The sequence below is a fragment of the Pan paniscus genome, chromosome 19, assembly GCF_029289425.2.
Source record: "Pan paniscus chromosome 19, NHGRI_mPanPan1-v2.0_pri, whole genome shotgun sequence".
Lineage (NCBI taxonomy): Eukaryota > Metazoa > Chordata > Mammalia > Primates > Hominidae > Pan > Pan paniscus.
This window is the reverse complement of record NC_073268.2, coordinates 50081058-50104880: the sequence shown is the minus strand read 5'-3', so window position 1 is coordinate 50104880 and position 23823 is coordinate 50081058. Positions and strand designations below refer to the sequence as shown.

At 58.8% G+C, this 23823-nt stretch overlaps 1 protein-coding gene across 9 annotated transcripts in view; it reads left to right on the top strand.

The window, feature by feature from the left end:
- Window positions 1-1471: 1471 nt before the first annotated feature.
- LOC100975020 (dual specificity mitogen-activated protein kinase kinase 3) overlaps window positions 1472-23823 on the top strand; it is a 31192-nt gene continuing 8840 nt past the window's right edge. The window contains exons 1-11 of one of the 9 annotated variants that reach the window (XM_063599172.1): window positions 2153-2413; window positions 13132-13226; window positions 13541-13665; window positions 15861-15927; window positions 16326-16374; window positions 17992-18105; window positions 18321-18440; window positions 19590-19706; window positions 20627-20678; window positions 21870-21997; window positions 22495-22572. In XM_063599172.1, the coding sequence (XP_063455242.1) occupies window positions 15899-15927; window positions 16326-16374; window positions 17992-18105; window positions 18321-18440; window positions 19590-19706; window positions 20627-20678; window positions 21870-21997; window positions 22495-22572 (687 nt within the window). In that variant the 5' untranslated portion in view covers window positions 2153-2413; window positions 13132-13226; window positions 13541-13665; window positions 15861-15898. Of the gene's footprint in view, window positions 2414-13131; window positions 13227-13540; window positions 13666-15860; window positions 15928-16325; window positions 16375-17991; window positions 18106-18320; window positions 18441-19589; window positions 19707-20626; window positions 20679-21869; window positions 21998-22494; window positions 22573-23823 lie in introns of all 9 variants that reach the window. The other 8 variants (XM_063599176.1, XM_034942241.3, XM_063599174.1 and 5 more) reach the window with 8 other exon arrangements.

Below are 23823 nucleotides of genomic sequence, written 5' to 3'. Positions count from 1 at the left end.
TGGATGCTTTCCTCCTTCCTTTTTTCATTCCTCAAATATTTATCAGGCACCTACTATGTGCCTGGTTCTGGGCTGTGCATTGGGAACACAGCAGGGAATGAGGCTCAGATGGTCTGGAGGGAGAGCTGTGTTAAAAACTGAGTCAGTAACAAAGACATCAGCAGCATAAGTGTTGTGCCTCAGTCTGGGGACCATGATGAGAAGGCCTCTTAGGGGTGTTCATTTAGGAAGCGGTCTGAGGGATGAGAGGGAACCAGCCCCAGGAGGCTTGAGTGGAGCAATGTTCTGGGCAGGAGCAGCAAGGGTGAAGCTGCTGCGGCAGGACCATCCCTGGCACATTTGAGGGGCAATACTGAGACTCTTGAACATCCCAAGGAGCAGAGTGCACAAGGCGGAGTGTGGCCTTGTGCAGAAGTCAAGGCTGTTGGCCGGTGCCTGAACCCAGAAAACTCGCTGGACTAGCCTTGCAGTACTGGTAGAAAGGAAGCTGCTCCTGGATGCCCATTTTACAGACGGATAAGCACAGGTCACCAGGGGTGATATGGCAAGGATGGAGGCAGCCCACAGTGTTTTCGAACATTTCCTGGGCACCTAGTGAGTGCCAGGCCCTAGGCCAGGTGTTTCCACTCCTGAACTCATGAAACGCTTTCAGAGACCTTATTGTCCCCATGGGATAGGTAAACTGAGGCACAGAGCTGCTCAGTGACTTCTTTAAGGTCATCCAGCTAGTAAGTGGAGGAATTGGTATTGGAACCCATACCTATCTGAGCCCCAGACTCATGATTTTCCGTCCCACTGCCTGGGAAGGGTGAACAGGAGACGCAGGAAGAGAATGGTGATGGCTGCAAGGCTTCCCTCTTATCTCATGTGGCTCCCCACTCTGTGCATGGGGCCCTGCATCACCCCCACTTTACACCTGGGCAAGCAGAGGTCAGGCCCGGCCTCAAGCCTTTCTAGCAGGTGGTGGAATCCGCTTCCCTCACGTGAGGTCCCTGACAGGGTACACACTCATGTCTGCCTGGAGGCCAGGGGCTGACCCCTTGACCTTTGCCTGGTACATTCTGCCTTCACTAGCCCTGGCTTTACATCCAGAGTCATCTGTTCCCAGCGCCAGATTGGTCAGCGGTTCCTGAAATCCCCCGAGGTTCCGTGTGGGAGCAGAGGGAGGACTGGCCCATCCAGCCATTATGCAGATGGGCAGACTGAGATCCTAGGAGGAGAGGAGAGAATGAAGGTCCAGGAGAGAGCCAGGATGGGGCCTCGGGGCTCGCGGGATAAAATGCACCGCATGCCGCCTCACTCCCTCTGAGACACAGTTTCCCCCTGTGTAGAACAGGGGCAGCAGTAACCAGCCACGAAAACTCCTCGTGCTGCCTCGTCACCGGGCATCGCTGAGCTCACCACCGACCCCGCGCCCTGGCTGGGCGCCTGGAGCGCGGGCGCGGGCGACGTTTGCTGGCGCCAGGCCCTCAGTGCGTGTTAGCGAGCAGCGCCGGGAGATGGCTGTCACCGCCGCCCGCTCACAGATGCGTAGACTGAGGCTCAGGTGTCACCACCTGACCAAGGCTAGTTCCGCTACAAAGCTGCCGACTCGGATCCGAACCCGGGTCCAATTTACAGAAAAGGAAACTGAGGCCCAGAGACACCAGGGAGCTTGCTAGGGTGAGGCAGCTGCAGGTTCAGAGAGCCAGGAGACAGCCCAGCAGCGCACTTTTAACCCCCGCCCACCTCGGCAGGCCCAGCCGTGCCACCTTTAGGGATCTCGGGTTTTTTCCAGACGACGCACCCAGGAGAACGCGCCCGCGCATCGCACCCGCCGGGGCTGCGGGTCTGGGGGTGCCGGGCTGGGCCTGGCGCCTGCAGGGAGCAGCGGGCTCAGTGGGTCCCGGGAGTGGGTGGGGCTTGCGTGTTGACGGGCAGCGCGAGGGGCGCGGCTTTAGTCCAGGGGGCGGAGCCTGACCGGACCTGGGTTTTTCGGGCGGCTGGCGGACTTGACAGAGAGCGGGAGGGGCCCGGATCCTGGGCCTACGGAGGGTGGGGCGTGTGCTTGACAGGCAGGGACAGGCCGGCGTCTGATAGGCAGGGGACGGGCCTTGGAAACGAAAGGACCAATCGGGCACGCAGGGGCGGGGCCTGAGTCAGCGCAGTTCGGCCGGGGTCTCCCCGGCGCTGCCCAGTCTGTCTCCGGCGCCGCCCGTCGCGGACTCGTCCTTGCTGCAGTCGCCGCCGCAGTCGCCGCCGCCGCCGCCGCTGCTCCTCCGCCTGGCCTGGGCCGTCTGCCCGCAGCCATGAGCGTGCTCGGCCCCGGTGGAGCCCGCAGTCCTCTAGATTAGTCTCCACCGCCGTCCAGGACCCACTTGCAGCATGGAGTCGCCCGCCTCGAGCCAGCCCGCCAGCATGCCCCAGTCCAAAGGTAGGCGCTCCCGGCCGGGACCTCGGCCTGACCCCGCGCCCAATCTGGGGCCGGGCTGCAAACCCCGACCTTTCTTTGGTCCCACCCCATCCTGTTCTCGATCTGGCAGCGGCGTCCGGTCCCGGAACCCCTTCCTGTTCGGGGTCCCGGGACCGGCCCCCGCCTGGGCCCTCACCTGGACCCCTTCCTGTTCGGGGTCCCGGGACCGGCCCCCGCCTGGGCCCTCACCTGGACCCCCACGTTAGGCCTTGGGACTGCACTCAGGCCCGAGATCACCCAGGCTGGACCCAGACTAGGACTTTGTTCTGCTCACCCCTTCCAAGTCAGGAGCCTCATTCTGACCTCATTTGGGCCTTATGGCTGCAGCCTGGACATGAACTCTCCCAGTCTTCTCCCTCAGCGGGACCCAGGTGAGATTCACACTGGCCTTCACCTGGGTCCTTGGGCAGCACCCAGTCCCATTTCCAGCTTCGGGTCCCAGGGCTGTATCCAGGTTGGGATTTAACTTGAGTCTCCATCTGGGCCCCAGAGTGCTCCTGTTGTTGCGGACCTCACTGTACCCCCTATGCGGGTGCTCTGGCTACACCCCAGCTCGGAACTCCCCGTCCTTCTCTTCCCCAGCTCTTCTTATCCTTATAGGCCCTATGTTGCCCCTTCCCTGGCTGGCCTGCACCCTGTCCTGCAGCCCTGTGCTCCCAGGAACCTTCCTTGTCCTCCCACCCCTCCCTAAGGTACAGCCCCCTCTCTACCGGCCTCTCTCTGTCTTGAGTTGCTAGCTTCTCCCTGCACTTGGGGTTCTCACCCCATCTTATTCCTGTCCTGGCTGCCTGGGATCTGGGCCAGCCGCCAGGCCAGGGTGCTGGCTGTGCAAGGGATTTGCTCTTCTCCAAGTAGCTGGCCTTCCTGGAAATTTTTGTGAGGTGGCAGCAGCAGGATTTGTCATGCGGAGGGGGAAGGATGAAACTCGGAGGGCAAAAGGGGAATTTTTTTTTTTCAGGAAGAGGAAAGGATGTTTTTGGTGCGTCGGAGTTTCAGTAGGCTGGGTTGTGCGAGAGATTTCCAAACCGGACATAGCCGTAATGAATGGGCTGCCTCCTGGCTTTCTGAACCTGCAGCTGCTTCACCCCAGCAAGCTCCCTGGTATCTCTGGGCCTCAGTTTCCTTTTCTGTAAATTGGAAGTAATCGCACCTGCTTCTGTGGACGTGGGAGTGTGGTGTGGGGTGGTGAATACTAAAGAGCTCTGAGGCGTTCACTCAGCGTAGCACCTGGCGCAGAGCCGGTGCTCACCAGGGGACACTGGCTGCACACATCTCGCTATTGTTTCCATTCTTCTTGCTGGAAAGGCCTCCACTGCTGGAAGTGCAGCCGCAGAGTGAGCAGGAGGAAGCACCTAGCAGCGGGCACCTAGTGGGCACCTCATCAGGGGTCAGCCGCTCTACTGTTCTGGAGGGTGCAGGCCAGTGGGAGCCCTATGGGGGCCTGGGGAGGGCATGGGCTCTTCCTGGCCCCTGCTGCTGGCTGCTATGGTGGCTGGAGCCGGGTGGGCTGGATAATTATGCCTTACATAAGTGGGAGGCCGGATCCCTGACCATTGCCCAACCACTGTGAGTAACTCGGGAGGCACTCGACGGGGGAGGTGTCTGGGGAGGGACTTGCACTGCACAGACCTCGTGGAGCTTGGGAACCAGGAAATCAGACACTTCTCCACTCTGGAGAGCTCGGGGAAGGGTAGGAAGCACTGTTTGTTTTGGAGGCTTTTTAGCTCTCCAGGCAGAGAATGCCTCATCAAAATAAAAGTTCCAGTTGCAGAGTTGTGAAAGGAGAGGGGTCATAGATGCAGTGAGAACGCTGTGAGAGGGCCAAAATGAACTTCTAGATGTGGACCCAGGTCCTAGATGAGGTTGAGGGGGCTGGATGGAGGGTCAGGGACCTCCCTCAGGCCCAGGGACTCTGTAGTCTCTTTGGGGTCTGGGGAAGGTTGTGGTGGCAGAGCCACAATGCCCTTCACCAAAAACCCTATGAGCTCCTTCTTTTTTTTCATGTGCCATGCATTTTCTCATTTATTCCTCATAGCCCCATTTACTGATAAGGAAACTGAGGCATTAAGTGCCTTGCCTGAGGCCACACAACTGTGACAGGCGGAGCTAGGGTTCCCCCTAGGACTGTGTTTCCACAGTGGCCTTCCCCATGCTCCCCTATGTGCCCCTCCCATGCTGGATGCCTGAGCTGAGCTGGTGGGGTGCCCCCACCCCTGGCCTTGCTCAGAGCATGTGCAGTGGGCCTGTCCTCATGGCCATGTCGGACCTAGAGGACAGACTGAGGCAGAGGTGATGCCTCTCCTGTGCACAGCGCTTTACACTGGGCCTGTTGCATACTCGCTGCAAAATCCCACTCATTTGACAGATGCAGAACTCAGCTTGGAGGAGTGGCCGGACTGCCCCCATAGGTGGAGAGCCTCACTCTGTGCCCACCCCATCCTGGGCACTGGGCCTCCCAGCACTGATCCCTTCTCCACCTTCTCAAAGGAATTTGAACAAAGCAGGGAGTGGCTGGCGCTTGACCTTACTGGAGCTTTACCTTTGAGCTTCCTGCCTGGCAGCAGGTGCCCTGCACTGTTCTCCATGCCATGGGCCTGGGGAGTTTTCTATGAGTGTGTGAGGCCCTCAGGCCCACAGCTCTGCTGGTTTTCCCCTGGCCTCCTTGCCCACATGGCCATCTCTGGCTGGGGTTAGAGGCCAAGTGGCTGGCGCTGGGGCCAGTGGGTGGGGGCATGTGTGCAAGCCACATTTGTCCTTGGAGGGTACCACATGTGTCCTGTTGTCGTTCAGAACATGGGTTCTGCCCCTTCTGCCCTAAGAGTGCCACCTGTGGGGGCACTTCATGGCTAATCTTCACACAGCTTGGACTGTGGCTGTAGGACTCCTGACTGCCCGATGGTGACACTGAGGTTTCATAGAGCACTGTTGTATCCTAGCCCTGCCTGCTGTGGCCACCCCCCCAACCCCTGGCTGTCGGAAAGACTGGAGGTGGCACCTCGGGGACTTCCCCCACCCCTCTTGTGACGCACAGGAAACTCTCTGTCAGCCAACCCATGGCCCAGCGCCCAAAGGGAGCAAAGTTCTCAGTTGGCCCGTGTGAGGAGAAGGCCGGGGCAGCGGAGGCTTCCGGCGGTGAGTCAGCGGGCACTGGGTGCTGACTCACCCACTGGGCATGCCAGCCGGCTGCCTACAGCTTAAAGGGGCGATGCCTGCCAGTCTGGTGGGTGGGGAGGGGTTACGTGTCCTGCAGGTGGCACCTAGCCCTGAGCTGGGGCACTGGAGGTGGCCCCTTCCTGGGCCTCGGACTGGGCTGGGAACCCCTGGGCAGGCCCTCTGTGCCCCACCCAGGAACTTCCTCTATTAGGCAAGGGGCTCTGCTTCCTCTTGCTCACAGAGCAGGAGCAGGTGGCAGTGACTGTTTACCACCCTTGGCCCAGGGGACACCTCAGGTTCAGCTGTGCAGCTGGGACTCAGGGAGGGTGAGGAGCAGAGGTGGTGCAGGGTCGGCTGGGGTGGGACCCGGCCTGAGCTCCTGGAAGACGGTGATGTGGAGAGGCTAAGACCTCAGTTTCCAGAGCCTGACTGCCTGGGTCCAAACCCCAGCTCTGTCCCTTTTGCGATGTGACGTGGGACAAGTTGCATCTGGTCCACTCTCTGAACTCTGTAAATGATTTCTGTCCCCTGGGCATGGCCCAGCTCTCAGAGGAGAAGCTTCCATTTCCTCATCTGCAGACTGAGAATGGGGACCCTGCTTGTCTGGATGTAGACAGTTCCATTCCACACTTGCTAAGTGTCAGGCACAAGTCATAGTGAGACTGCCCTCTGCCTGCAGAGAACCCAGCCGAGGCATGCCTCTGTCAGGCAGGAAGCCGGGGGGCCTGGGCTCTGCTGGGATGGCCCTGGGTTCGAATCCTGGCTCCACTACTTCCTTACCTGGGCAAGTCTTGTGCCCTCTTTAGCCCTCAGTCTCCTCTTCTGTAAAGTGGGAGTAAACATGCTCCCTTGCAGGGTAGTGGTCGAGATTGAAGATAGCATTTGTTAAGTGAATGGCACCTGTTATTATTTTATTATTGTTACTTTTGTGGGTGTAGTTCATTGGTAGGTGGATAAACAGTAGCAGGGCTTCGTGACAATGGGCTCGTAGGCGCTGTGACATGAGGCCTCTTGGCTGTAGGGTCCTTTCACGCAGGCCAGAATTTACCAGGCTTTAGGGCCTCTTAACCCACTGGTCCCCAACGTGGGGCTGGGGACTGCCCCTGGCCTCCTGGGCCTCCCTTGGGAGGGTGAGTGGGGAACAGAGAGCTGGGGCCTGCTCCTGCAGGCCTGCCCTGCCCCTGGCTTTGGCATGCAGCATTAACAGGACGAATATGGGGAAGGTGGGGTGGGACTGGGAATTAGGACTCAGGCCCCTGGGCCAGCCCGGGAAGCAAGAGGGCCTGGGGTCATGGTTCTAGGGGCTCGGTCCTGAGTCAGGGGTGTTGGGGGGTGGTGGGCCAAGCTGAGGGGAGCAACTGGGTGCCAGTGTCTTGGGAGGGTCCCAGAGGAGGGCTGCTGGGCAGCAGCATGGAGGACACCGCATTGTGGCAGGGCCCCACGACTGATGCCCACATGCCGTCCACGCCTGCCCTTGTCCGTGCCTCCTGGCGCTGCCCACCTCCATCAGGCCTGTGTGCCCAGTGGCTTCTGCAGATGCCTCCCCGAAGCAGTGGCCCTGGAAACCTCAAACAGCCTCATGCCAGGGGCATGAAGGCCATACAGGGCCAGGGGAGGCAGAAGCAGTTTGTTGGGCCCCTTGCAGCTTCCAGATACCAAGCCTGACTGCGGCAGCTCCAGAGAGGGCCCCAGACTTTCTTCCCCTGACCCCAGTCCTGGGCACATGTCCTTGTCACCTCCCTGCCCTGCACTCCGGGGCCACCTTCCCTGGTTTCTCTGGGGAGGCCATGTCCAGCTGCCCCTCTCCCAGCTGGTCCCCTGCCCAGGGTGGCCGGCACCACCTCCTGCCGTGTGGCCCATGGCCGGGATTGCACCTAGCTCTGCTGACACCTCCTGGCGGCTATATCGAGTGCCCTGACTGTCCTTGCCTGCATCACTGTGCTGATGCCCCCAAGGGCTTCCAAGGCCCGTCCCAAGGTTTGCATGTGCCAGTGTGTGTGGTGATGCGGTGACAGGCCAGGGGGCTGCCTCACTGGGGCAGGGCTGCGAGGGGCTGTGGATGCCAGCGGTGTGTTCAGACCTAATCAGGAGGTGTGTGGGGGCTGGGGAGCACTGCTGCCTGGGAGGGTTGCTTTGGCGGTGTCAGTTGGCAGCTGAGGCACACGTTGGAGGCCTGCCCAGGATGGCTCTGGGTATGGGGATGGAGACAGCTCCCATCCCCTTGTCATTCTGCTCTTGCCTGGCTTAGCCTTCTGGTCAACCCATAGCCTCCTGCCGTTGGCATGGCACACTGCATCCCGGATGGCTGGGGCAGACCCCAGGGTGGCGTGGGCAGACACTCATTGGGAAAGTCTGCAGGGACTTCCAGGTGGCAGGGCTGGTTCTAGGCCAGCTCCCTACCTACCTCTCAGGGCTGCTGTTGAGGGTGAATGAGACCTGGCAAGTCCAGGGAGTCCCTAGGTACCAGACAGCACTGAATTTGAACCTGATGTCTGTGCTAGCATTTCCATCACCAAGAACCCTGTTTTTGTATGTCTCATCATCAATCCCATGCTTTGTAAGATTTTAATAGTAATGATAAATCCCAGCCTTTGGGAGGCCGAGACAGGAGGATCATTTGAGGGCAGGAGTTCACAACCAGCCTGGGCAACATAGGGAGAGCTCATCTCTACAAAAAACATAAAAGATTAGCTGGGCATGGTGGCACACGTCTGTAGTCTCAGCTACTCAGGAGGCAGAGGTGGGAGGATCGTTTGTGCCTGGGAGGTTGAGGCTGCAATGAGTGCCACAGCACTCCAGCCTGGGTGACAGAGTGAGACCCTGTCTCTTTAAAAAAAAATAGAAGTAGGCCAGGCACGGTGGCTCACGCCTGTAATCCCAGCACTTTGGGAGGCCGAGGCGGGTGGATCATGAGGTCAGGAGCTCGAGACCATCCTGTCTAACACGGTAAAACCCCGTCTCTACTAAAAACACACAAAAAATTAACCGGGCATGGTGGCAGGTGCCTGTAGTCCCAGCTACTCGGGAGGCTGAGGCAGGAGAATGGCGTGAACCCGGGAGGCGGAGCTTGCAGTGAGCCGAGATCGCACCACTGCACTCCAGCCTGGGCAATAGAGAGAGAATCGTCTCAAAAATAAATACAATACAATACAATACAATACAATACAATACAATACAATCAATACAATCAATACAATACAATACAATACAATACAATACAATACGTACTGATAACAGTGAAGCACAGATGGCGTTTGTTCAGGTTTGTTTTCCGTTCTGCAGGAGCAGCAGCACTGGCCTGTCGACAGTGCAAGTGGCTGGCAATGGCCTTGCTGACCGCGAGCCGGGCCCACGTGGGGACCTTTGGAGCACAGCCTACGATCCTGGTGCAAGGAATGTCCCATTCTTCTGATGCTCTGGGAGGGCTGAGCATCACTTGTGGGTCCCCCTGCCCTGTCATGGCCTCTTAAAGCCTGAGCATGGGGCCTGCCCCACAGTGTGGGAGCCTGGGGCCAGAGTCCCACCGATCTGACCCCTTTTGTGCTGGGGATTTTGTGTGCATGGACTTGTTTCGTCTTCACGGCTACCCAGCAACCTGGGTGTGTTGTCATCACCCCCATCTTAGGAGTGAGTAAACTGAGGCCTGGTGGGACAGTGACCTGCTCAAAGTCACGAAGGACTGTCCTGGGAGCATGGCTTTGTCTTTACAACTCCGGACCCTTGCTCATCCTTTCCCAGAGGTCATGGCCCCTTCACCCATTCATAGGACGTCAAAGGAGGAAACCGAGGCTTGCACAGAGAGGGAGTGCGGCTCGCCCCCAGGCTGGCATGGGCTGACGCTGTGGTGGTTTCTCCACTGAGGTGCGGGGAAGGCAGGAGCTGGGACCCAGGCTGGGGGCCTGACTCTGCTGCTGCCCTGGTGTGTCACCTCAGGCGTGTCCTGGGGCCCCTGGTGTCAGCATCTGCACTGGACAGTCTCTGGGGCACCCTCCAGCCCGAGCAGCCTGCTGTGGGGGCTGTACTGTGCTCAGTGAGCCTGGCTGCCCCTTCAGACAGAGCAGAGTGCTGGGGCTGGCTTCAAGCAGGCCTCTTTGTTTCTTCTTTTCTTTAAATTGCCTGCACTTGAGTAGCCTTTATCACACAGTGCAGGAATCTCAAAGGGATAAAAAGGCAGTCTCTTGTTTCTCCTCGGAATACTCTGCAGACTCAAGCATTTTTTTTCCTTCTTCTTCTCTTTTGTTTTTCTTTTTTTTGAGACAGGGTCTTGCTCTGTTGCCCAGTGGCACAGTCATGGCTCACCACAGCTCAGACGATCCTCCCACCTCAGCCTCCCAGGTAACTGGGACTACAGGCACGCACCACCACGCCCACTACATTTTTGTTTTGTTTTATTTTTTGTAGAGACAGGATTTTGTCATGTTGCCCAGGCTAGTATTGAACTCCTGGGCTCAAGTAATCCACCCACCTTGGCCTCCCAAAGTGCTGGGATTACAGGCATGTGCTAATTTTTGTATTTTTAGTAGAGACAGGGTTTCACCATGTTGGCCAGGCTGGTCTCAAACTCCTGACCTCAAGTAATCCTTCTGCCTTGGCCTCCCAAGTGCTGGGATTATAGGCATGAACCACCTCACATGGTCTGACCGGCATTTTCTTTCTCACACTGCTGTACTCCTGCTGCTTTTGGCTCTTCCTGTCCCTGGGAGGCCACTCCTCGCATCCTGCTGAGGACCTGCAGGATCCTCACCAATTCCATGTGCCAGCCTTTTGATTCTATAAACCCTGGGCCTCAGTTTCCCCATCTGCAGCATGGAGATCACATTAGTACCTGCCTCAAGGGGTTGCTGAGAGGATCAAATGAGATGTAATGAAAGTAATTTGCATAGGCCAGGCACGCGGAGGACACCCCAGGACACCCCAGCACATAGTAGGTATTCACTAAATGTTAGTGGGTGTTGTAGTGTGGGGGTAAGCTGCTCAACGTGGAATTTCTGGATGCAGAAGAATGGGCATTTTGATGGCCATGGGGCATGGAGGACCCAGACCAGTGAGGTCTGGCCATGGGAGGCCAGGCCGCACCCTGATGCCCGCAGCCACCTGCCGTGGGCCCCCTGTCTTTCCACATGCCTTGTGCCCCAGCCACTCTGCCCAGGGTCCTCCCGTGTTGCCTCCTTCCCTCTCCAGCGAGGCCCGTGCCTCTGGCCCTTCCCTACGTCCTTCCCTCCAAAGCACAAGTGGTTCCATGTTACAGGCGGGCCATGGTTGTCTCTGCTGGGCTGTTGGCATTGGGCAGGAGGACCCTCTGGCAGCCATGGTTGCCCCTGTGCAGCTGAGCATCTGGCCTCCCCTCCAGATGTTAGGGGTGCTCCCGAGCCATGCTGGTCCGGAGCATCACCGGGGAGGGGGTGCTGCCAGGTAGATAGTCTGGGGGTCCCCAGTTCTCTGCAGGTGAGGAAGTCCCTGTAGGGTAGAGAGGTGGGGAGGGTGTGAGGGCCTGGAGGCCAGGCCCTGGCCAGGTGGCCTTGCACAGCCGGGCAGAGGCAGGGCAGGGCTGTGGAGGGCAGAGCCTTGGTCACTCCTCCTCACCCTAGCCTGCTGCACACCTACAAGGTGAGGATAGAGAAGGTAGGGCCTGCAGTGGCCGTGTATGAGGCCAGATGGCACAGCCTGGGCCTGGCATGGAGCAGGCACTTGGTTAGATGGGAGAACCTTCCCCTTGTCCTGCATCCTCTCCAGAGCCCAGGACAGGGGCCCCAGAACCTCAGGGCAAGGGGCCCTGCCTGAAGGTGCATGGCCACCCCCTGCTGCCCACAGGTGCTTGGCAGTGGTGCCTGCAGCACCTCAGGACCTCTGATGGCACCTGTCCTGGGGAGAGGGGCCAGTGTCTGGCAGGTCGCAGCCAAACACATCCATCCACACTGTCGAGGTACATCTGCCCACGCAAAAGCCTGTGCCCACTTCTCGGGGCCTCAGTTTCCCCCGTGCCATGGAGCGCATTGGCCTTGTTGCTGTCCCTCTGAGGGACCCTGCGGAATAGAGGTGGCCTGGGGCAGGGCGGCGCCTCTTACTTCTCACATCTCCCAGCCCTTGTGGCTCCTTCCCTGGCAGGCCCAGAACTTCTGCAGTAGAACAGGGACCTCCTGGAACATCCGGAAGTCAGGTGAGGGCAGTGAACTAGGAGCAGGGATTACTTCTGTCGTCAGAAACCTGGTGATGCTCCTGCACGTGGCATGGTGTGGGGCTGACTTTATGAGTGGAGGCGGAGCAGGGGCTGCAAGGAGGGGTTGTCATCTTGCCCCTGTGGGTGACCCTTAGAGGGTCACACAGCTTGGTCTTCCCAGGCCCAGGCTAGAGGGAGCAGCCGAAGTGGGGGCCCTGCCCTCAGGCTGTTGCTGTTTGGACGTTGGAGCCAGACAGACCTGCATTTATGGCCACTCCTCACCAGACGCCCACCGTGTGGCCTCTCTAAGTCGCCTCTTCTCCCGCATGCTTGGTACAACAGATAAGTGAACCTCCCCTACTCCCTTGTGGAGTCACTGAGAGGGTGGACAGGGGTGGTCTGGGGATGAGGGTGGTGTTCTCTTGGGAGCTGTGCACTTCCAGATGGCCCCATCTAATCTCCACGCGCCAGGCACTGCTACGGCATGGCGCTGATAACCCGGGGAGGTTTGTCTGTAGTCTCCGCTTTATATATGTCCAGAGAGGTGAAGCCACTTGCTTGAGGGCACACAGCTAGGAAGGGGCAGAGTTGCAGTTGAGCCCAGGCCTTGGCTCCAGAGTGAGTGCTCACAGGTGACCTGCTGACTGGCTCTCTGAGATGGTAACTGCAGAACGGCCACCTGTGGGACTCCACAGCAGAGAAGCCATCAGGCCACAGGGAGAGCCGGTCACTGGGGCCTGCGCAGTCAGGCAGCCTCTCTGAACTGGTGAAAGGCAAGACCACATAGCAGCTAGGACAGTCACAGGGAAGAGCATTTCAGGCAGAGGGAAGGGCATGTGTGAAGGCCCTGTGGTGGGAAAGCAGGTGTCTCATTCAGAGAAGGGCTCACTCAAGGGTCGGGGGCTCTAGTTGGGGGTGAGTGGGAGGAGATAGGGCAGAGCTGCCACAGCCAGTGAGAGTTGTGTCCTAGTCTGGGGGTGCCTCTCTTTACCTGTGGTGTAGCCTCAGGTCAGTGGCTGAATTCTGGTCAGTTTCAGTTTCCTTGCCCCTGCCTGGGGGCTGCTATGAGGCTGGAGTATGTGGAGGACACCCCAGGACACCCCGTGCTGAGAGCCGGGACAGGCGGGCTTATCGTGGGTTGCCAGTGGCCGCCGAGAGCCTCTGTTTGTTGTGGTGACGGTCGCCACAACGGCTGCACCTGGGCAGCCCTGGGCTGCCTGGCCATCTGGGCCCAGCTCTGACGTCTGCAGCAGCCTGAGGCCTGTTTCTAGGCTGTCTCCATGACGGCCTCACCCACTCCCTCTGACAGCTGGGTGGCTTCCCCATGGAGCCTGTGGCCCTCCTGATGCAGGCTCGGTGTCCCCAACAGGCCGGTGGATGCAGAGGCCAGTCCATATACCACCCAGGCCTGCGAGGAGCGTGGTCCCCACCCATCCAGCCCATATGTGCAAGTGCCCTTGACAGGTGGGGAAACTGAGGCTTGGTGAAGGGGGGGCACATGATACAACATTCCCAAATCCCAAGGCATGAGGTGGGTGGCAGGCTGGGGCCAGAGGGACCAAGAGCAGAGAGAGTGCAGGGAGGGTGTGGCGTGGACCCCACAGGGAAAGGGTGGGACTCAAGGGGCTGGGGGCAAGGTCAAGGCCCAGGGTCTCTGTGCAGAGCTTTAATTTTTAACAGAAAATATTCTATATTCTGGTTACAAGAAGCCTGACATCAGGAATAAAAGCTACCTATAATTCTCACTACTTAGGGCAGTTTTTTTTTCACCTCTGCAGAGAGGCTGGTCATATCCATGGTGACCATTTATGGGCCACAACAGGTCCCCATCTGCGCAGTGAACCCTGTGCTGAGCACCTTGCAGACGTGATCTTGCTTCGTCCTGCAGCACTGTGTGGGGCAGGTGGGTGGCATTTCTGCCTCGAGCTGTTTTGTACATGAGGAACCCAAGGTGCAGAGGAGGGCACCATGCCAGGGTCGCAGAGCTGGAGTTTACCACGGCTGTGCCACTCCAAGCTCAGAGCCTCAGAAGTTCAGAGACTTTGGCCCAGAGGCAGGATAGAAGTGGCTTCAGAAGCTGCTGGCCCTGTGTGCCATGGTTTTTCCTGTTAGAATGTGCTGAGCCTCTGCCTCTCCAGACTCTGTTGCCGTTTCTTGTTGAGCACGAGACTTGGGCCCCTCCTTCCGCCTCAGGGAGGGCTCCCTGTGGCAAGGGTGCTGTGAGCCATGGCCTGGCCTGTTGGGGTCTGCGAGTCAATAAACTCAGGAGTGACTCCTGGCCAGACCCCTGACTTGCTGTGCAGCCTGGGGCAAGTGGCTTCACCTCTCTGAGCCTGTTCCCCAAGTAAAGTGAGGTTGGGAGCCCCTCCCTGTAGGGCTGTGGGAGTATCTGGAGTCACAGATGAGAAGGGCCCTGCCCGTGGCCGGTGCTGTGGCTGTGACAGACTCGCAGTGAGACCCATGCGGTCCCTGACAGCCAGGGTGTTGCTGCATCTTAAAATGAGATAAAAACGCTGCACACAGGAGTAGTGACTAGGCGATTGATTCATGGGGTGAGCAGTTAGCAGGCAGGCACCCAGTGCATGTGGCGGCAGCTGCTGCTGCTGCTGCTGCTTCTGTCTGTGGACGCTGTTGTTTCCTGAAGCCTCTGGGGCCTGGCAGCGGGGTCCCCGGGGTGGCTTTGGTGGAAAGGCTGCAGGTATCTGCTTGCCTGGCCCCTGCACTCTGCCCACCTGCCCCAGGATGGACCCTGGGACCCCTGTCCCTGCCAAGGCTATTCTGTTTCCTGTTGTTCTGGCCTTGTCTTCCCAGTAGTGGTAACCACCCTTCGCCCTCCATCTGGGCTGGGTTGGCTGCTGGGCCCCGGTGCGTGGCTCTCAGATGGGGCCACAAGTCTGTGTTGCACCGTGGCCAAGGCTGGATCTGAACCTGGCTTGGAGGCGGCTTCAGAGACTGGGGTCTTCTTGGCAGGCGGCAGCAGGGCCATGGGCAGTTTCCAAGCCCCAGTACCAGCAGCCAGGGTGAGCCAGCAGCAGTGAGTGGGGGGTGGTGGGTGAAGGCCAAGGTGTGGCAGGATCATGCTTGGGAAATGATGAGGCAGAAGCTCCCACAAGGGCAGGCATGTGGCCAGCATGTCTGTACTGGGTGGTCTCCGGGAGCCGTGTCACTCCCAGCCCTGCTGCCTGATGGTGCCAGAGCACCAGGTGACCCTGGCATCTCTGATCCTTGCTTCTCCTGCCTGTGGAATGGCGGCTATGCCTTCTTCAAAGGGCGGCCCTGACTACAGGGAGCTCTCTCTGCATGCCAGCCCCACTGTGCCTGGAGCCCCAGAAATGCTGACCCTCCGTTAGTACCAGCTGAGTGCTGTGCACCTGGCCAGGCTCTTGTAGCCAGCCTGAGAGGTGTGGACACTGGGGCCTCTCGCCTGTCCCTAGGGGTGGAGTGAGGAAGGTACTGCCCCGGGACTCTGGCCTGCCCGGTGCAGGGGAGGGGAGAGAGCCAGCGCTTTTCAGGGGAGGGAGAGAAACGGGCATCGGGTGTCGGCCTCCAGGGTGAGCAGGGCCCAGCAGAGCTAGCCTGGAGGGCAGCCTGGGCTGGAGTCCCCGCCTGCTCCACCGCCTGTTGCCCTTTCTGGGGGCCTGGCCTTCCTCATCTTGGATGCAGTATGAGCCCCATCCTGCTACCTGCAGCTATGAAGCCCCTGTACAGTGGCTGCTGCAGGTGCTGGCTGGACCCCCGCTGGGCCCTTTCTCACCCCACATCCCGTTGGCTAGTCAGGCAGGGCAGTGAGGACACCTCACAGATGGGGAAACTGAGGCCCAGGGAGGTACTCAAGATGTGCCCAGTGGGCAGGGCTGAGATAAGGCCATGGAGTCCAGCCTCCAGGCCTGGGTCTGTCCTGCTCTGCTCTGCTGCAGGGCTGGCGGGCCTCCTTCCCCCTTTGAAGGCCTAACAGCCTGGCTTGGAGAGAGGGGGCTCCCGGCATGGGTGATGGCAGAGGCTGGCACCCTTGTGGACCAGGGCCTGATGACTCAGGGGAGTGCAGGGGACATTGATGCCGAGGGATAGGCCAGACGCCTCACCTTCTCTCCACTCTAGGAAAATCCAAGAGGAAGAAGGATCTACGGATATCCTGCATGTCCAAGCCACCCGCACCCAACCCCACGTGAGTCTGCCTCAGTTTCTCCCTGGCTCACCCTGGAGAGGCTTCCCGAACAGGGCTCAGTGGAAGGAGTGAGAGGCAGGTGGGGCCAGCCCTGCTTTACCTCGTCCTGTCCTGGGCAGCCCCTGCTGTGGGTATAGCTAGGCGACGGCTGCTGGGGGTTCATGCGGCACCATTTGCTCTGCTCTGCTCACTTCTCACCCTGTCTTGGAGGCTCGATGAGGCCGTGCCCAGCTCAGTGTAGATGCTCAGCAGCCAGTGAGAGGAGGTGGCCGGAGAAGGCGCCTCCGGGGCAGGAGGCACCTTGTCCCCACGCCAGGCCCCACACTGGCCCATCTACTGCTGCACTTGGGGAAGGTTGTGGTTTTCTCTGAAGCTCACGGAGTCTTCTTTCTCCACAGACCCCCCCGGAACCTGGACTCCCGGACCTTCATCACCATTGGAGACAGAGTAGGTGCCAGCCGCCACCCCTGCAGGGCCTCTCACTTCACCTGACGAGCGGGTAGAGCTGACCCTGCAGGGCCACTCTGGGGGGAGGTGACTGAGGGGTCAGAGAGGGTCAGGCTCTGGAGAAGAGCCTCGTCCTGCGCTGCTGCTGTGTGGCCCTGGGCCACCCACTCTTTGACCCTCCTGGTGGGAATGAGGACCATCGGCTGCCTGACTGGAGCTTGGCGAGCCCAGAGCTGGTAGGAAGGTTTCTGAGCTGAGAGCAAGGCCCTGTACCTCATCCTAGCCCTAGGGGAGAGTATTGAACATGCAGGCTCCTAGGCCGCCCTGGACCCGCTGGATCACTCCCTCAGGCCAGCACCTGGGCAACCTGCATTTTATGCTTCCAGAAGCCTCGGAAGGGCACTAGCCATTCAGAATCCTGGCTCAGGGACCGTGCTATGCCCCGTTCCTCCCAACAGAAACCCTACTCCCAGGCCAGGTGCAGTGGCTCACACCTGTAATCCCCACACTTTGGGAGGCTGAGGCAGGAGGATCACTTGAGCCTAGGAGCTTGGGACCAGGCCTGGGCAACATGGCGAAACCCTGTCTGTACAAAAATACAGAAAATTAGTCAGCGTGGTGGTGCGTGCCTGTGGCCCCAGCTACTTGAGAGTATGAGGTAGGAGGATTGCTTGAACCCAGGAGGTGGATGTTGCAGTGAGCCATGATCGTACCACTGCCCTCCAGCTTGGGTGACGGAGTGAGACCCTGTTTCAAAAAAAAAAAAAAAAAAGAGCTGGGCACGGTGGCTCACGCCTGTAAGCCCAGCACTTTGGGAGGCTGAGGCGGGTAGATCACCTGAGGTCAGGAGTTCAAGACCAGCCTAGCTAACGTGGTGAAACCCTGTCTCTACTAAAATACAAAAATTAGCCTGGTGTGGTGGCAGGCGCCTATAATCCCAGCTATTCAGGAGGCTGAGACAGGAGAATCGCTTGAACCCAGGAGGTGGAGGTTGCAGTGAGCCAAGATTACCCCATTGCATTCCAGCCTGGGTGACGAGAGTGACACTCTGTCTAAAAAACATAAACCCCATTCCCTAGGCCTGTCCTTGACGATACTCCCTCCAGGCTGTCGCACTCCCTGACACTCACCATCTGCTGTCCTGTTCATCTACTTGCTTACTCCTTTTTGTGTCCCTCCCAAGAGAGGGAAACATCTGTGAAGGCAATACTTTTGTTTTGTTGTCACTGTGTCCCTAGTGCCCAAAACACATTGTGGATGCTTGGTAAACAGTTTCTGAATGAGTGACTCATTCTAGCCAGCTGAGTGGGGTCGGGAAAAGAGGGACGGGGCACCTCTTTCTCAGAGCTGTGCCTGCTGGTGGGGCATTTTGTCTCAGTCACACTCCATAGCAGCCTTGGGGTGTTGGCACTGTGCCTGTTTTATAGAGGGCAACGTGAGGCTCAGAGAGGTTAAGTGACTTGCTGAGGGTCACACAGCAGGGAGCGGTGGATATGAGGTTTGAGCCCAGATCTAATCAGCTGGTCCTCTTCATGCTGCCCAGGTATCTCCACTGGGCATGGGGTGAGGACTGGCTTCCAGCTTGCTGGCCACTGACTCTCTTTTCCATCCTTCAAGAACTTTGAGGTGGAGGCTGATGACTTGGTGACCATCTCAGAACTGGGCCGTGGAGCCTATGGGGTGGTAGAGAAGGTGCGGCACGCCCAGAGCGGCACCATCATGGCCGTGAAGGTGAGCAGGGCCTGGAGGCAGCTGGGAGGGCTCCCTGGAGGAGGCGGGCTGAGCTCTGCCATGGGGCCCTGCCTATCCCTCTCAGTGATCAGTACTGAGGCTAGGCTTTTTGGGGCACACTGGGCAGTGGCCCCCTGAGCTCCTGGCCCTCCTGTCATGAGTGTGGGTGTTGGCCTCTGCCACGGCAACCTCTGAATGGCAGTCCTTCCCTGCAGCGGATCCGGGCCACTGTGAACTCACAGGAGCAGAAGCGGCTGCTCATGGACCTGGACATCAACATGCGCACGGTCGACTGCTTCTACACTGTCACCTTCTACGGGGCACTATTCAGAGAGGTGCGTCCTTGCGTGATGCAGCTGGGGATCTCCACCTCCCACCCATCAGTCGCCTGCAACCCACTGTCACTCAATCCCTCCAGTACGCCAGGTGCTGGGGACACCTGGCATATTGGCAGGAGGCTCCCCCGCCTCTTGGCTGTTACTGTCCTGCTCAGTGCCTCAGTTTCCTTGTCAGTCAAATGAGGCCGGTGGTTGTGGGTGCCTCCCAAAGTTGACACGGAAGTTAAACGACATGGCCTGGGGCCTGGCATTCGGCTGCACTCAGTTCTGTCTGTGTGACCATTCGCATCCCCATGGCATATAGGGCGTGGGCATGGCATATGGGGCGTGGGGTGCCCAAGCAGGCAGCGGCCATGGAGATACGAGATCTGGATTCTGGGTTCTAGGTTTGTGGACAGGATGGGGTGTGTGCTGAGAGAGTGACTGAGGCTGGAAGAGTGGAGCTGCCTTCCGCCAAGCCGGGTGGGTGTGGGTGAGCAGGGAGGCCGGGAGCCTAGGCGATGCTGGGCTCATACTGGTCACTTGCCCCTCAAGGAGCTGTGGCAGGGTCAGGGCATCTGAGTCCAGCAATCGGGCAAGGTCAGGGCTGCTTCACCTGTCCTCACTCTTCACTCATGAAGAGCTCAGCATCCTCTGTGCCAGCTCCTAGCCGATGGGTCCCCTGCAGCCTGCGGGTGCCCCCTGCGCATCTCCCAACCTTCCTGTCAGGAGGGTCCTCAGGAGTTCACTGGGGAAGAGGGAGCAGGTCCTTGCAGGCAGGGAGCCATCTGCCAGGGTCAGCTGGCATGAGGGTGTCTGTCGGTCAGCAGGGCCGGCTGTTGCCATGGAGCTGGTGCAGGTGCATCCTGAAGCTCTGGTGGAGGGACCCAGCGAGGCTGTGTGCTAATCCTCCTCCTCCCTGGGGACACCTGGAATTAGGGATCAGATGGAGGAGGCTGGCGCCCGAACCTGGCAGTGCAGGCAGAGTTGGAGGGTGGGGGAAGCGGGCAAGTGGGTGGTGGGTGGGAGCCCGGTGAACTGTGGCTGAGTGGGTGGGCACACGTCGGGGAGGGGGCTGGGGCTGGGGCTGGTGCTGGGGCAAGCAGTGCAGGTGGTGCAGACACGGGCAGCCCGGCAGCCTGGCTGAGCTCTGGGTGTCACCCACAGGGAGACGTGTGGATCTGCATGGAGCTCATGGACACATCCTTGGACAAGTTCTACCGGAAGGTGCTGGATAAAAACATGACAATTCCAGAGGACATCCTTGGGGAGATTGCTGTGTCTGTGAGTGGCCTGGGTGGGCTGGCGGGGGGTCCTAGGTGCATAGGCAGAGGCCCAGCCCTGCCAGGAGGCAGGGAGCCTGCCTGATGATGGTGTCTTGGGCAGAGCTGGGCATCAATGTGCCCCCTGAACCTGGGCAGCTGCCCTGCATAGGCCCTTCTCCACCCCAGACCAGAGCCTTTGTGCTTAGGAGACCTCCGCTCCTGGGGCTCCTGGAGCCCTACAGATTTGGCAGATCCAGGTGTCTGAGCCATTGATTCCAACTCTTGAGTTCCAGATCATTTTTTAAAAAAGGAATTTAGTATTTACAACAGCGTCATACTAAAAATGCCCTGGGGCAGCTCACAGAGGTACAAGCTAAGTTGGGGGAAAGGTTAGCATCCAAAATGTGTGCTTTTTGAGTCTAAAAAGTCCTTGAGGGAGGTCAGCAACACTGGGCTTGAGCATTCCAGTAGCCAAAGGAAAAAGGAAACTAGAACCAGTGAGACTGGTTCAATCCTCACTGCATCTGGAAACATTTACAATAAACCCCTGCCTCAGGCTCCCCACCCAGCCTTCCCAAGGGAAATGGCTCCAAGCTGCTAGAATACTGGCTCTGCCACGGGAGGGGAGATGGGACAGGGAGGCTGCCAAGAGCTGGGTTTTACCCAAGAAGAGTGTGGCAGGCAGTGATGATGGCTCCCTGGGAGGTGAGCCTGGGAGGATGAGAGGAGGCAGGAGGCCGAGTGTGTCTGCACCAGGATTGTTAGGATGCTGGGGCAAATGCCAGGACAGGGCAGGAGGCTGGGGTGAGAGGGTGCCTAGCCTGTGCAGCGGGAGCGGGAGACAGGTGGACATGGATGGGGTCTTACTGCTCTGTCGTTTTTGACGTGACCAGGAATAACAGAGTCCTGTCTCTTCCCTCCTCCCCACCCCACCGCCAGATCGTGCGGGCCCTGGAGCATCTGCACAGCAAGCTGTCGGTGATCCACAGAGGTCAGTGCCTGGCAGCCACCCAGGCACGGTGTAGCCAGTGGGAGGGATCCCAGGCCAAGGCGGGTGGACGTCTCCCTATGAGCAACTGTGGCTCCGAGAGGTGATAGGTTGTGACGTGCCCGATGGGGTTCCAGCCGCTTTCCGCCTGCAGCCCTGCAGCTGCCTCCCCTCAGGTTTGCTGGTGCTCGAAGCAAGGACTGGCTTGACTTCTGTCCTGAGAAAGGTGGACTGGGTTCTGTTCTGATGTATAGTTTACAAATCGTGAAACTCCAGCATAGAGTGCATATAATCATGTTCACACCCATGCAACCACCTCCCTCCAAGATGCAGGACAATTCTCTCACCCCCTCCCAGAATGTTCTCTTGGGCTCCTTCCCTGCCATCCCCCATGTGCCTAAGGCACCCACAAGTCTGGTTTTCCCACGGTGGGTTGGTTTCGCCCTTTCTGGAACATCAGCCTCGCTTGATGTTTCTGGACCCACCTGGGTCTGGTGTGGTCTCGGTTTGTTCCTTTTTGCTGCTGAGCACAAGTCTATTTTTCCAGATTTACTGCTTTTCAAAAAATGAATTAGGCTTAGTTCCCATTGTCCACTGGGTGCCCATCCCAGCCCCCCAGGTCACTGTGGTTGGCGGTTGGCATGGAACCTTCTGGTCCTTTTTATGTGCATTTCCATCTTTACACACATCCCCATGGAGGGCACGGGGATGTGAGTGTCCTATGCGCATTTGTATGGAGAATCCCTGCTGGGCTGCTCTCCCATGCTGGTCTGTGGGGACTCCATGTCCAAACACGCAGATCCTGCCTCCCAGGCTTTAATTGATCCTGCTGCCCTCTGGGAGCACCCACACAAGCCAGGCTCTCACTGGACCTCATGTCTGGAGGGCGGATGCAGGCACGGTGCTCCCAGCAAAGCACCTGGAGTCCTGCCTTCCTTGCAGTGGCCGGGCTGGGCTGGGCACGTCCTGGCTGTTCCCTGAGGACCAAGTATGACTCTCAGCTGGCCCGGCACCTCTTGCAGCCTCAGTTCCCTGGTCCGACCCTTGGGACCCTGGTGGAACCTGCCCACTGGGGCATGGGAGGGGGCACAGGAGGGGTCTTGGGTGAGGGAGGGGGGCACAGCTATGCAGAGCATGGCACCTGCCTCCAGTCGTGCTCCACAGACGTGGCTGAGGCATGTCCCTCCCTGGCAGATGTGAAGCCCTCCAATGTCCTTATCAACAAGGAGGGCCATGTGAAGATGTGTGACTTTGGCATCAGTGGCTACTTGGTGGACTCTGTGGCCAAGACGATGGATGCCGGCTGCAAGCCCTACATGGCCGTGAGTGGTCCCCAAGCCCCCCAGGCTCAGGAGAGGATGGGGCGGGGAGAGATCTGCCCAGGCTGGCCACCCCGGCCATGCCCTCTGTCCGTAGGGGCAGAGCCTCCCCACACTGCGTTTCCTACTGTAGTGGGGCCACCTGTGTCTTGCTGCCCAGGGGCAGCCCTTCTGTACCCCGTTGTTAACTGACCCCCACAGTGCCCCAGTTGGGTGATAAGCTCATGGACCACCTCTGTGGAGGACACTGGTGGACTGTGCAGGTCCCGCCCCGCCCTCATTGTGAGGAGGGCCTTAGGGGCCTGCTCCCAGGTAGGGTCAGACCGATGCAAGGGTTGGGCCTTCTAAGCATGACCCAGGCCCTCCTAGCCTCAGTTTCCTCCCCCGTCACATGGGCAGGTGGGCTAAGCTGAGCGCTCAGTTTGGGGACTGGGAGGCAAGGCCTAGCCATGGGGGCTTACCTGGGGCGGGTGTTCAGGCCTCAATCTTCCCTCCTGCAGCCTGAGAGGATCAACCCAGAGCTGAACCAGAAGGGCTACAATGTCAAGTCTGACGTCTGGAGCCTGGGCATCACCATGGTACTGTGTGGGGCCAGGGCCTGCCCTTGGTGGTCAGGTGGGTTGGGTGGAGCCGTGCCTGGGGCCCTGAGCTTTTGGGGGACTCATCAAATAGTTTAGGTTCTGGAAAGAAGTATTGGCTTCAAAATCTGAGAAGAAAATGTGCCATCAGAAATTACCATCTATTTAAGGGAACCTCCTAGGGTCAGGGTCACTCATCGTGAAGTCCTGGGTGCTTTGTGATATGGTGGCCACAGGGCTTTCTCTGGAGTTCTTGGTGCTTGTTGAGAAATCACAGCCAATCCCAAATTACGTAAGTTCCTGGTATGTAAATCATGCAAAAGCAAGATGGTAAAGATCTTTTCAAAAATATTTCATAGCAGAAGGTTTGTTGCCGGTGGCGTCCTGGTACATTGTGGTGGGGTGGTAGAAAGGGTGGGTGGGCTCTCAATCCTGGGCCTGCGGAAGCCAAAGGCATCCCTGGCTTGGGTAGGGTGAGGGCAGATGTGGCAGAAGTCCAGGTGTAGGGATGGGCCCAGAGCAGTTGCTTCTGGAGTTGCCTGGCAGAACCCCATGCCTTCCGTGTTGGGGCTCAGGTCAAGGTGTGGGTGAGCCCGCTCTGGCTCCCCTGTGGACAGTGGATTGGAGGGATGGGAAGACCACCAGGATGTGTCCCCCAGCCAGGGCTAGGAAGCTGTGCAGGAGATGCGTGGAAGGACGATGCCATCAGCAGGTCGGGCTCAGGCTGGTGGCCTTGGCCAGTTGAGTGGCTTGGGACCAATGGAGTGTCCTGGGCATCAGCTCCTTCCCTGCCCAGGGAAGCCTGGCCCAGGACATTCCTGCTTGTCCCTAGTCCCTTTGACTGTTTGGTGTTGGGGATGAGGCCGTCAGATGAAATCAGTAAGATGTGGTGAGAAGCGCTGGCGGGGTGTTTTCCAACACTGCAACCCATTCTCGGATTCTCCAGACACCCATCCAGTGCCCTGCAGTTCTGTTCGGTTCTGATGCTACCTGGAGTTCGCACAGACCCCACAGGTTAAGGGCTCTGTCCCACCAGACTGCCCCCAACATCACACACCAGTTGGAAGTAGCGGGTCTCCCATGCTACTGGACTGACCAGCTACAAATTGGGGGTCCCCACGACCCTCTCCTAAGGTTTGATAATTTCCTAGAATGGCTCACAAAACTCAGGGAAACACTTTATTTGTGTTTACTGGTTTATCAGAAAGGATATAACTCAGGGCCAACCAGATGGAAGAGACTCACGGGGGA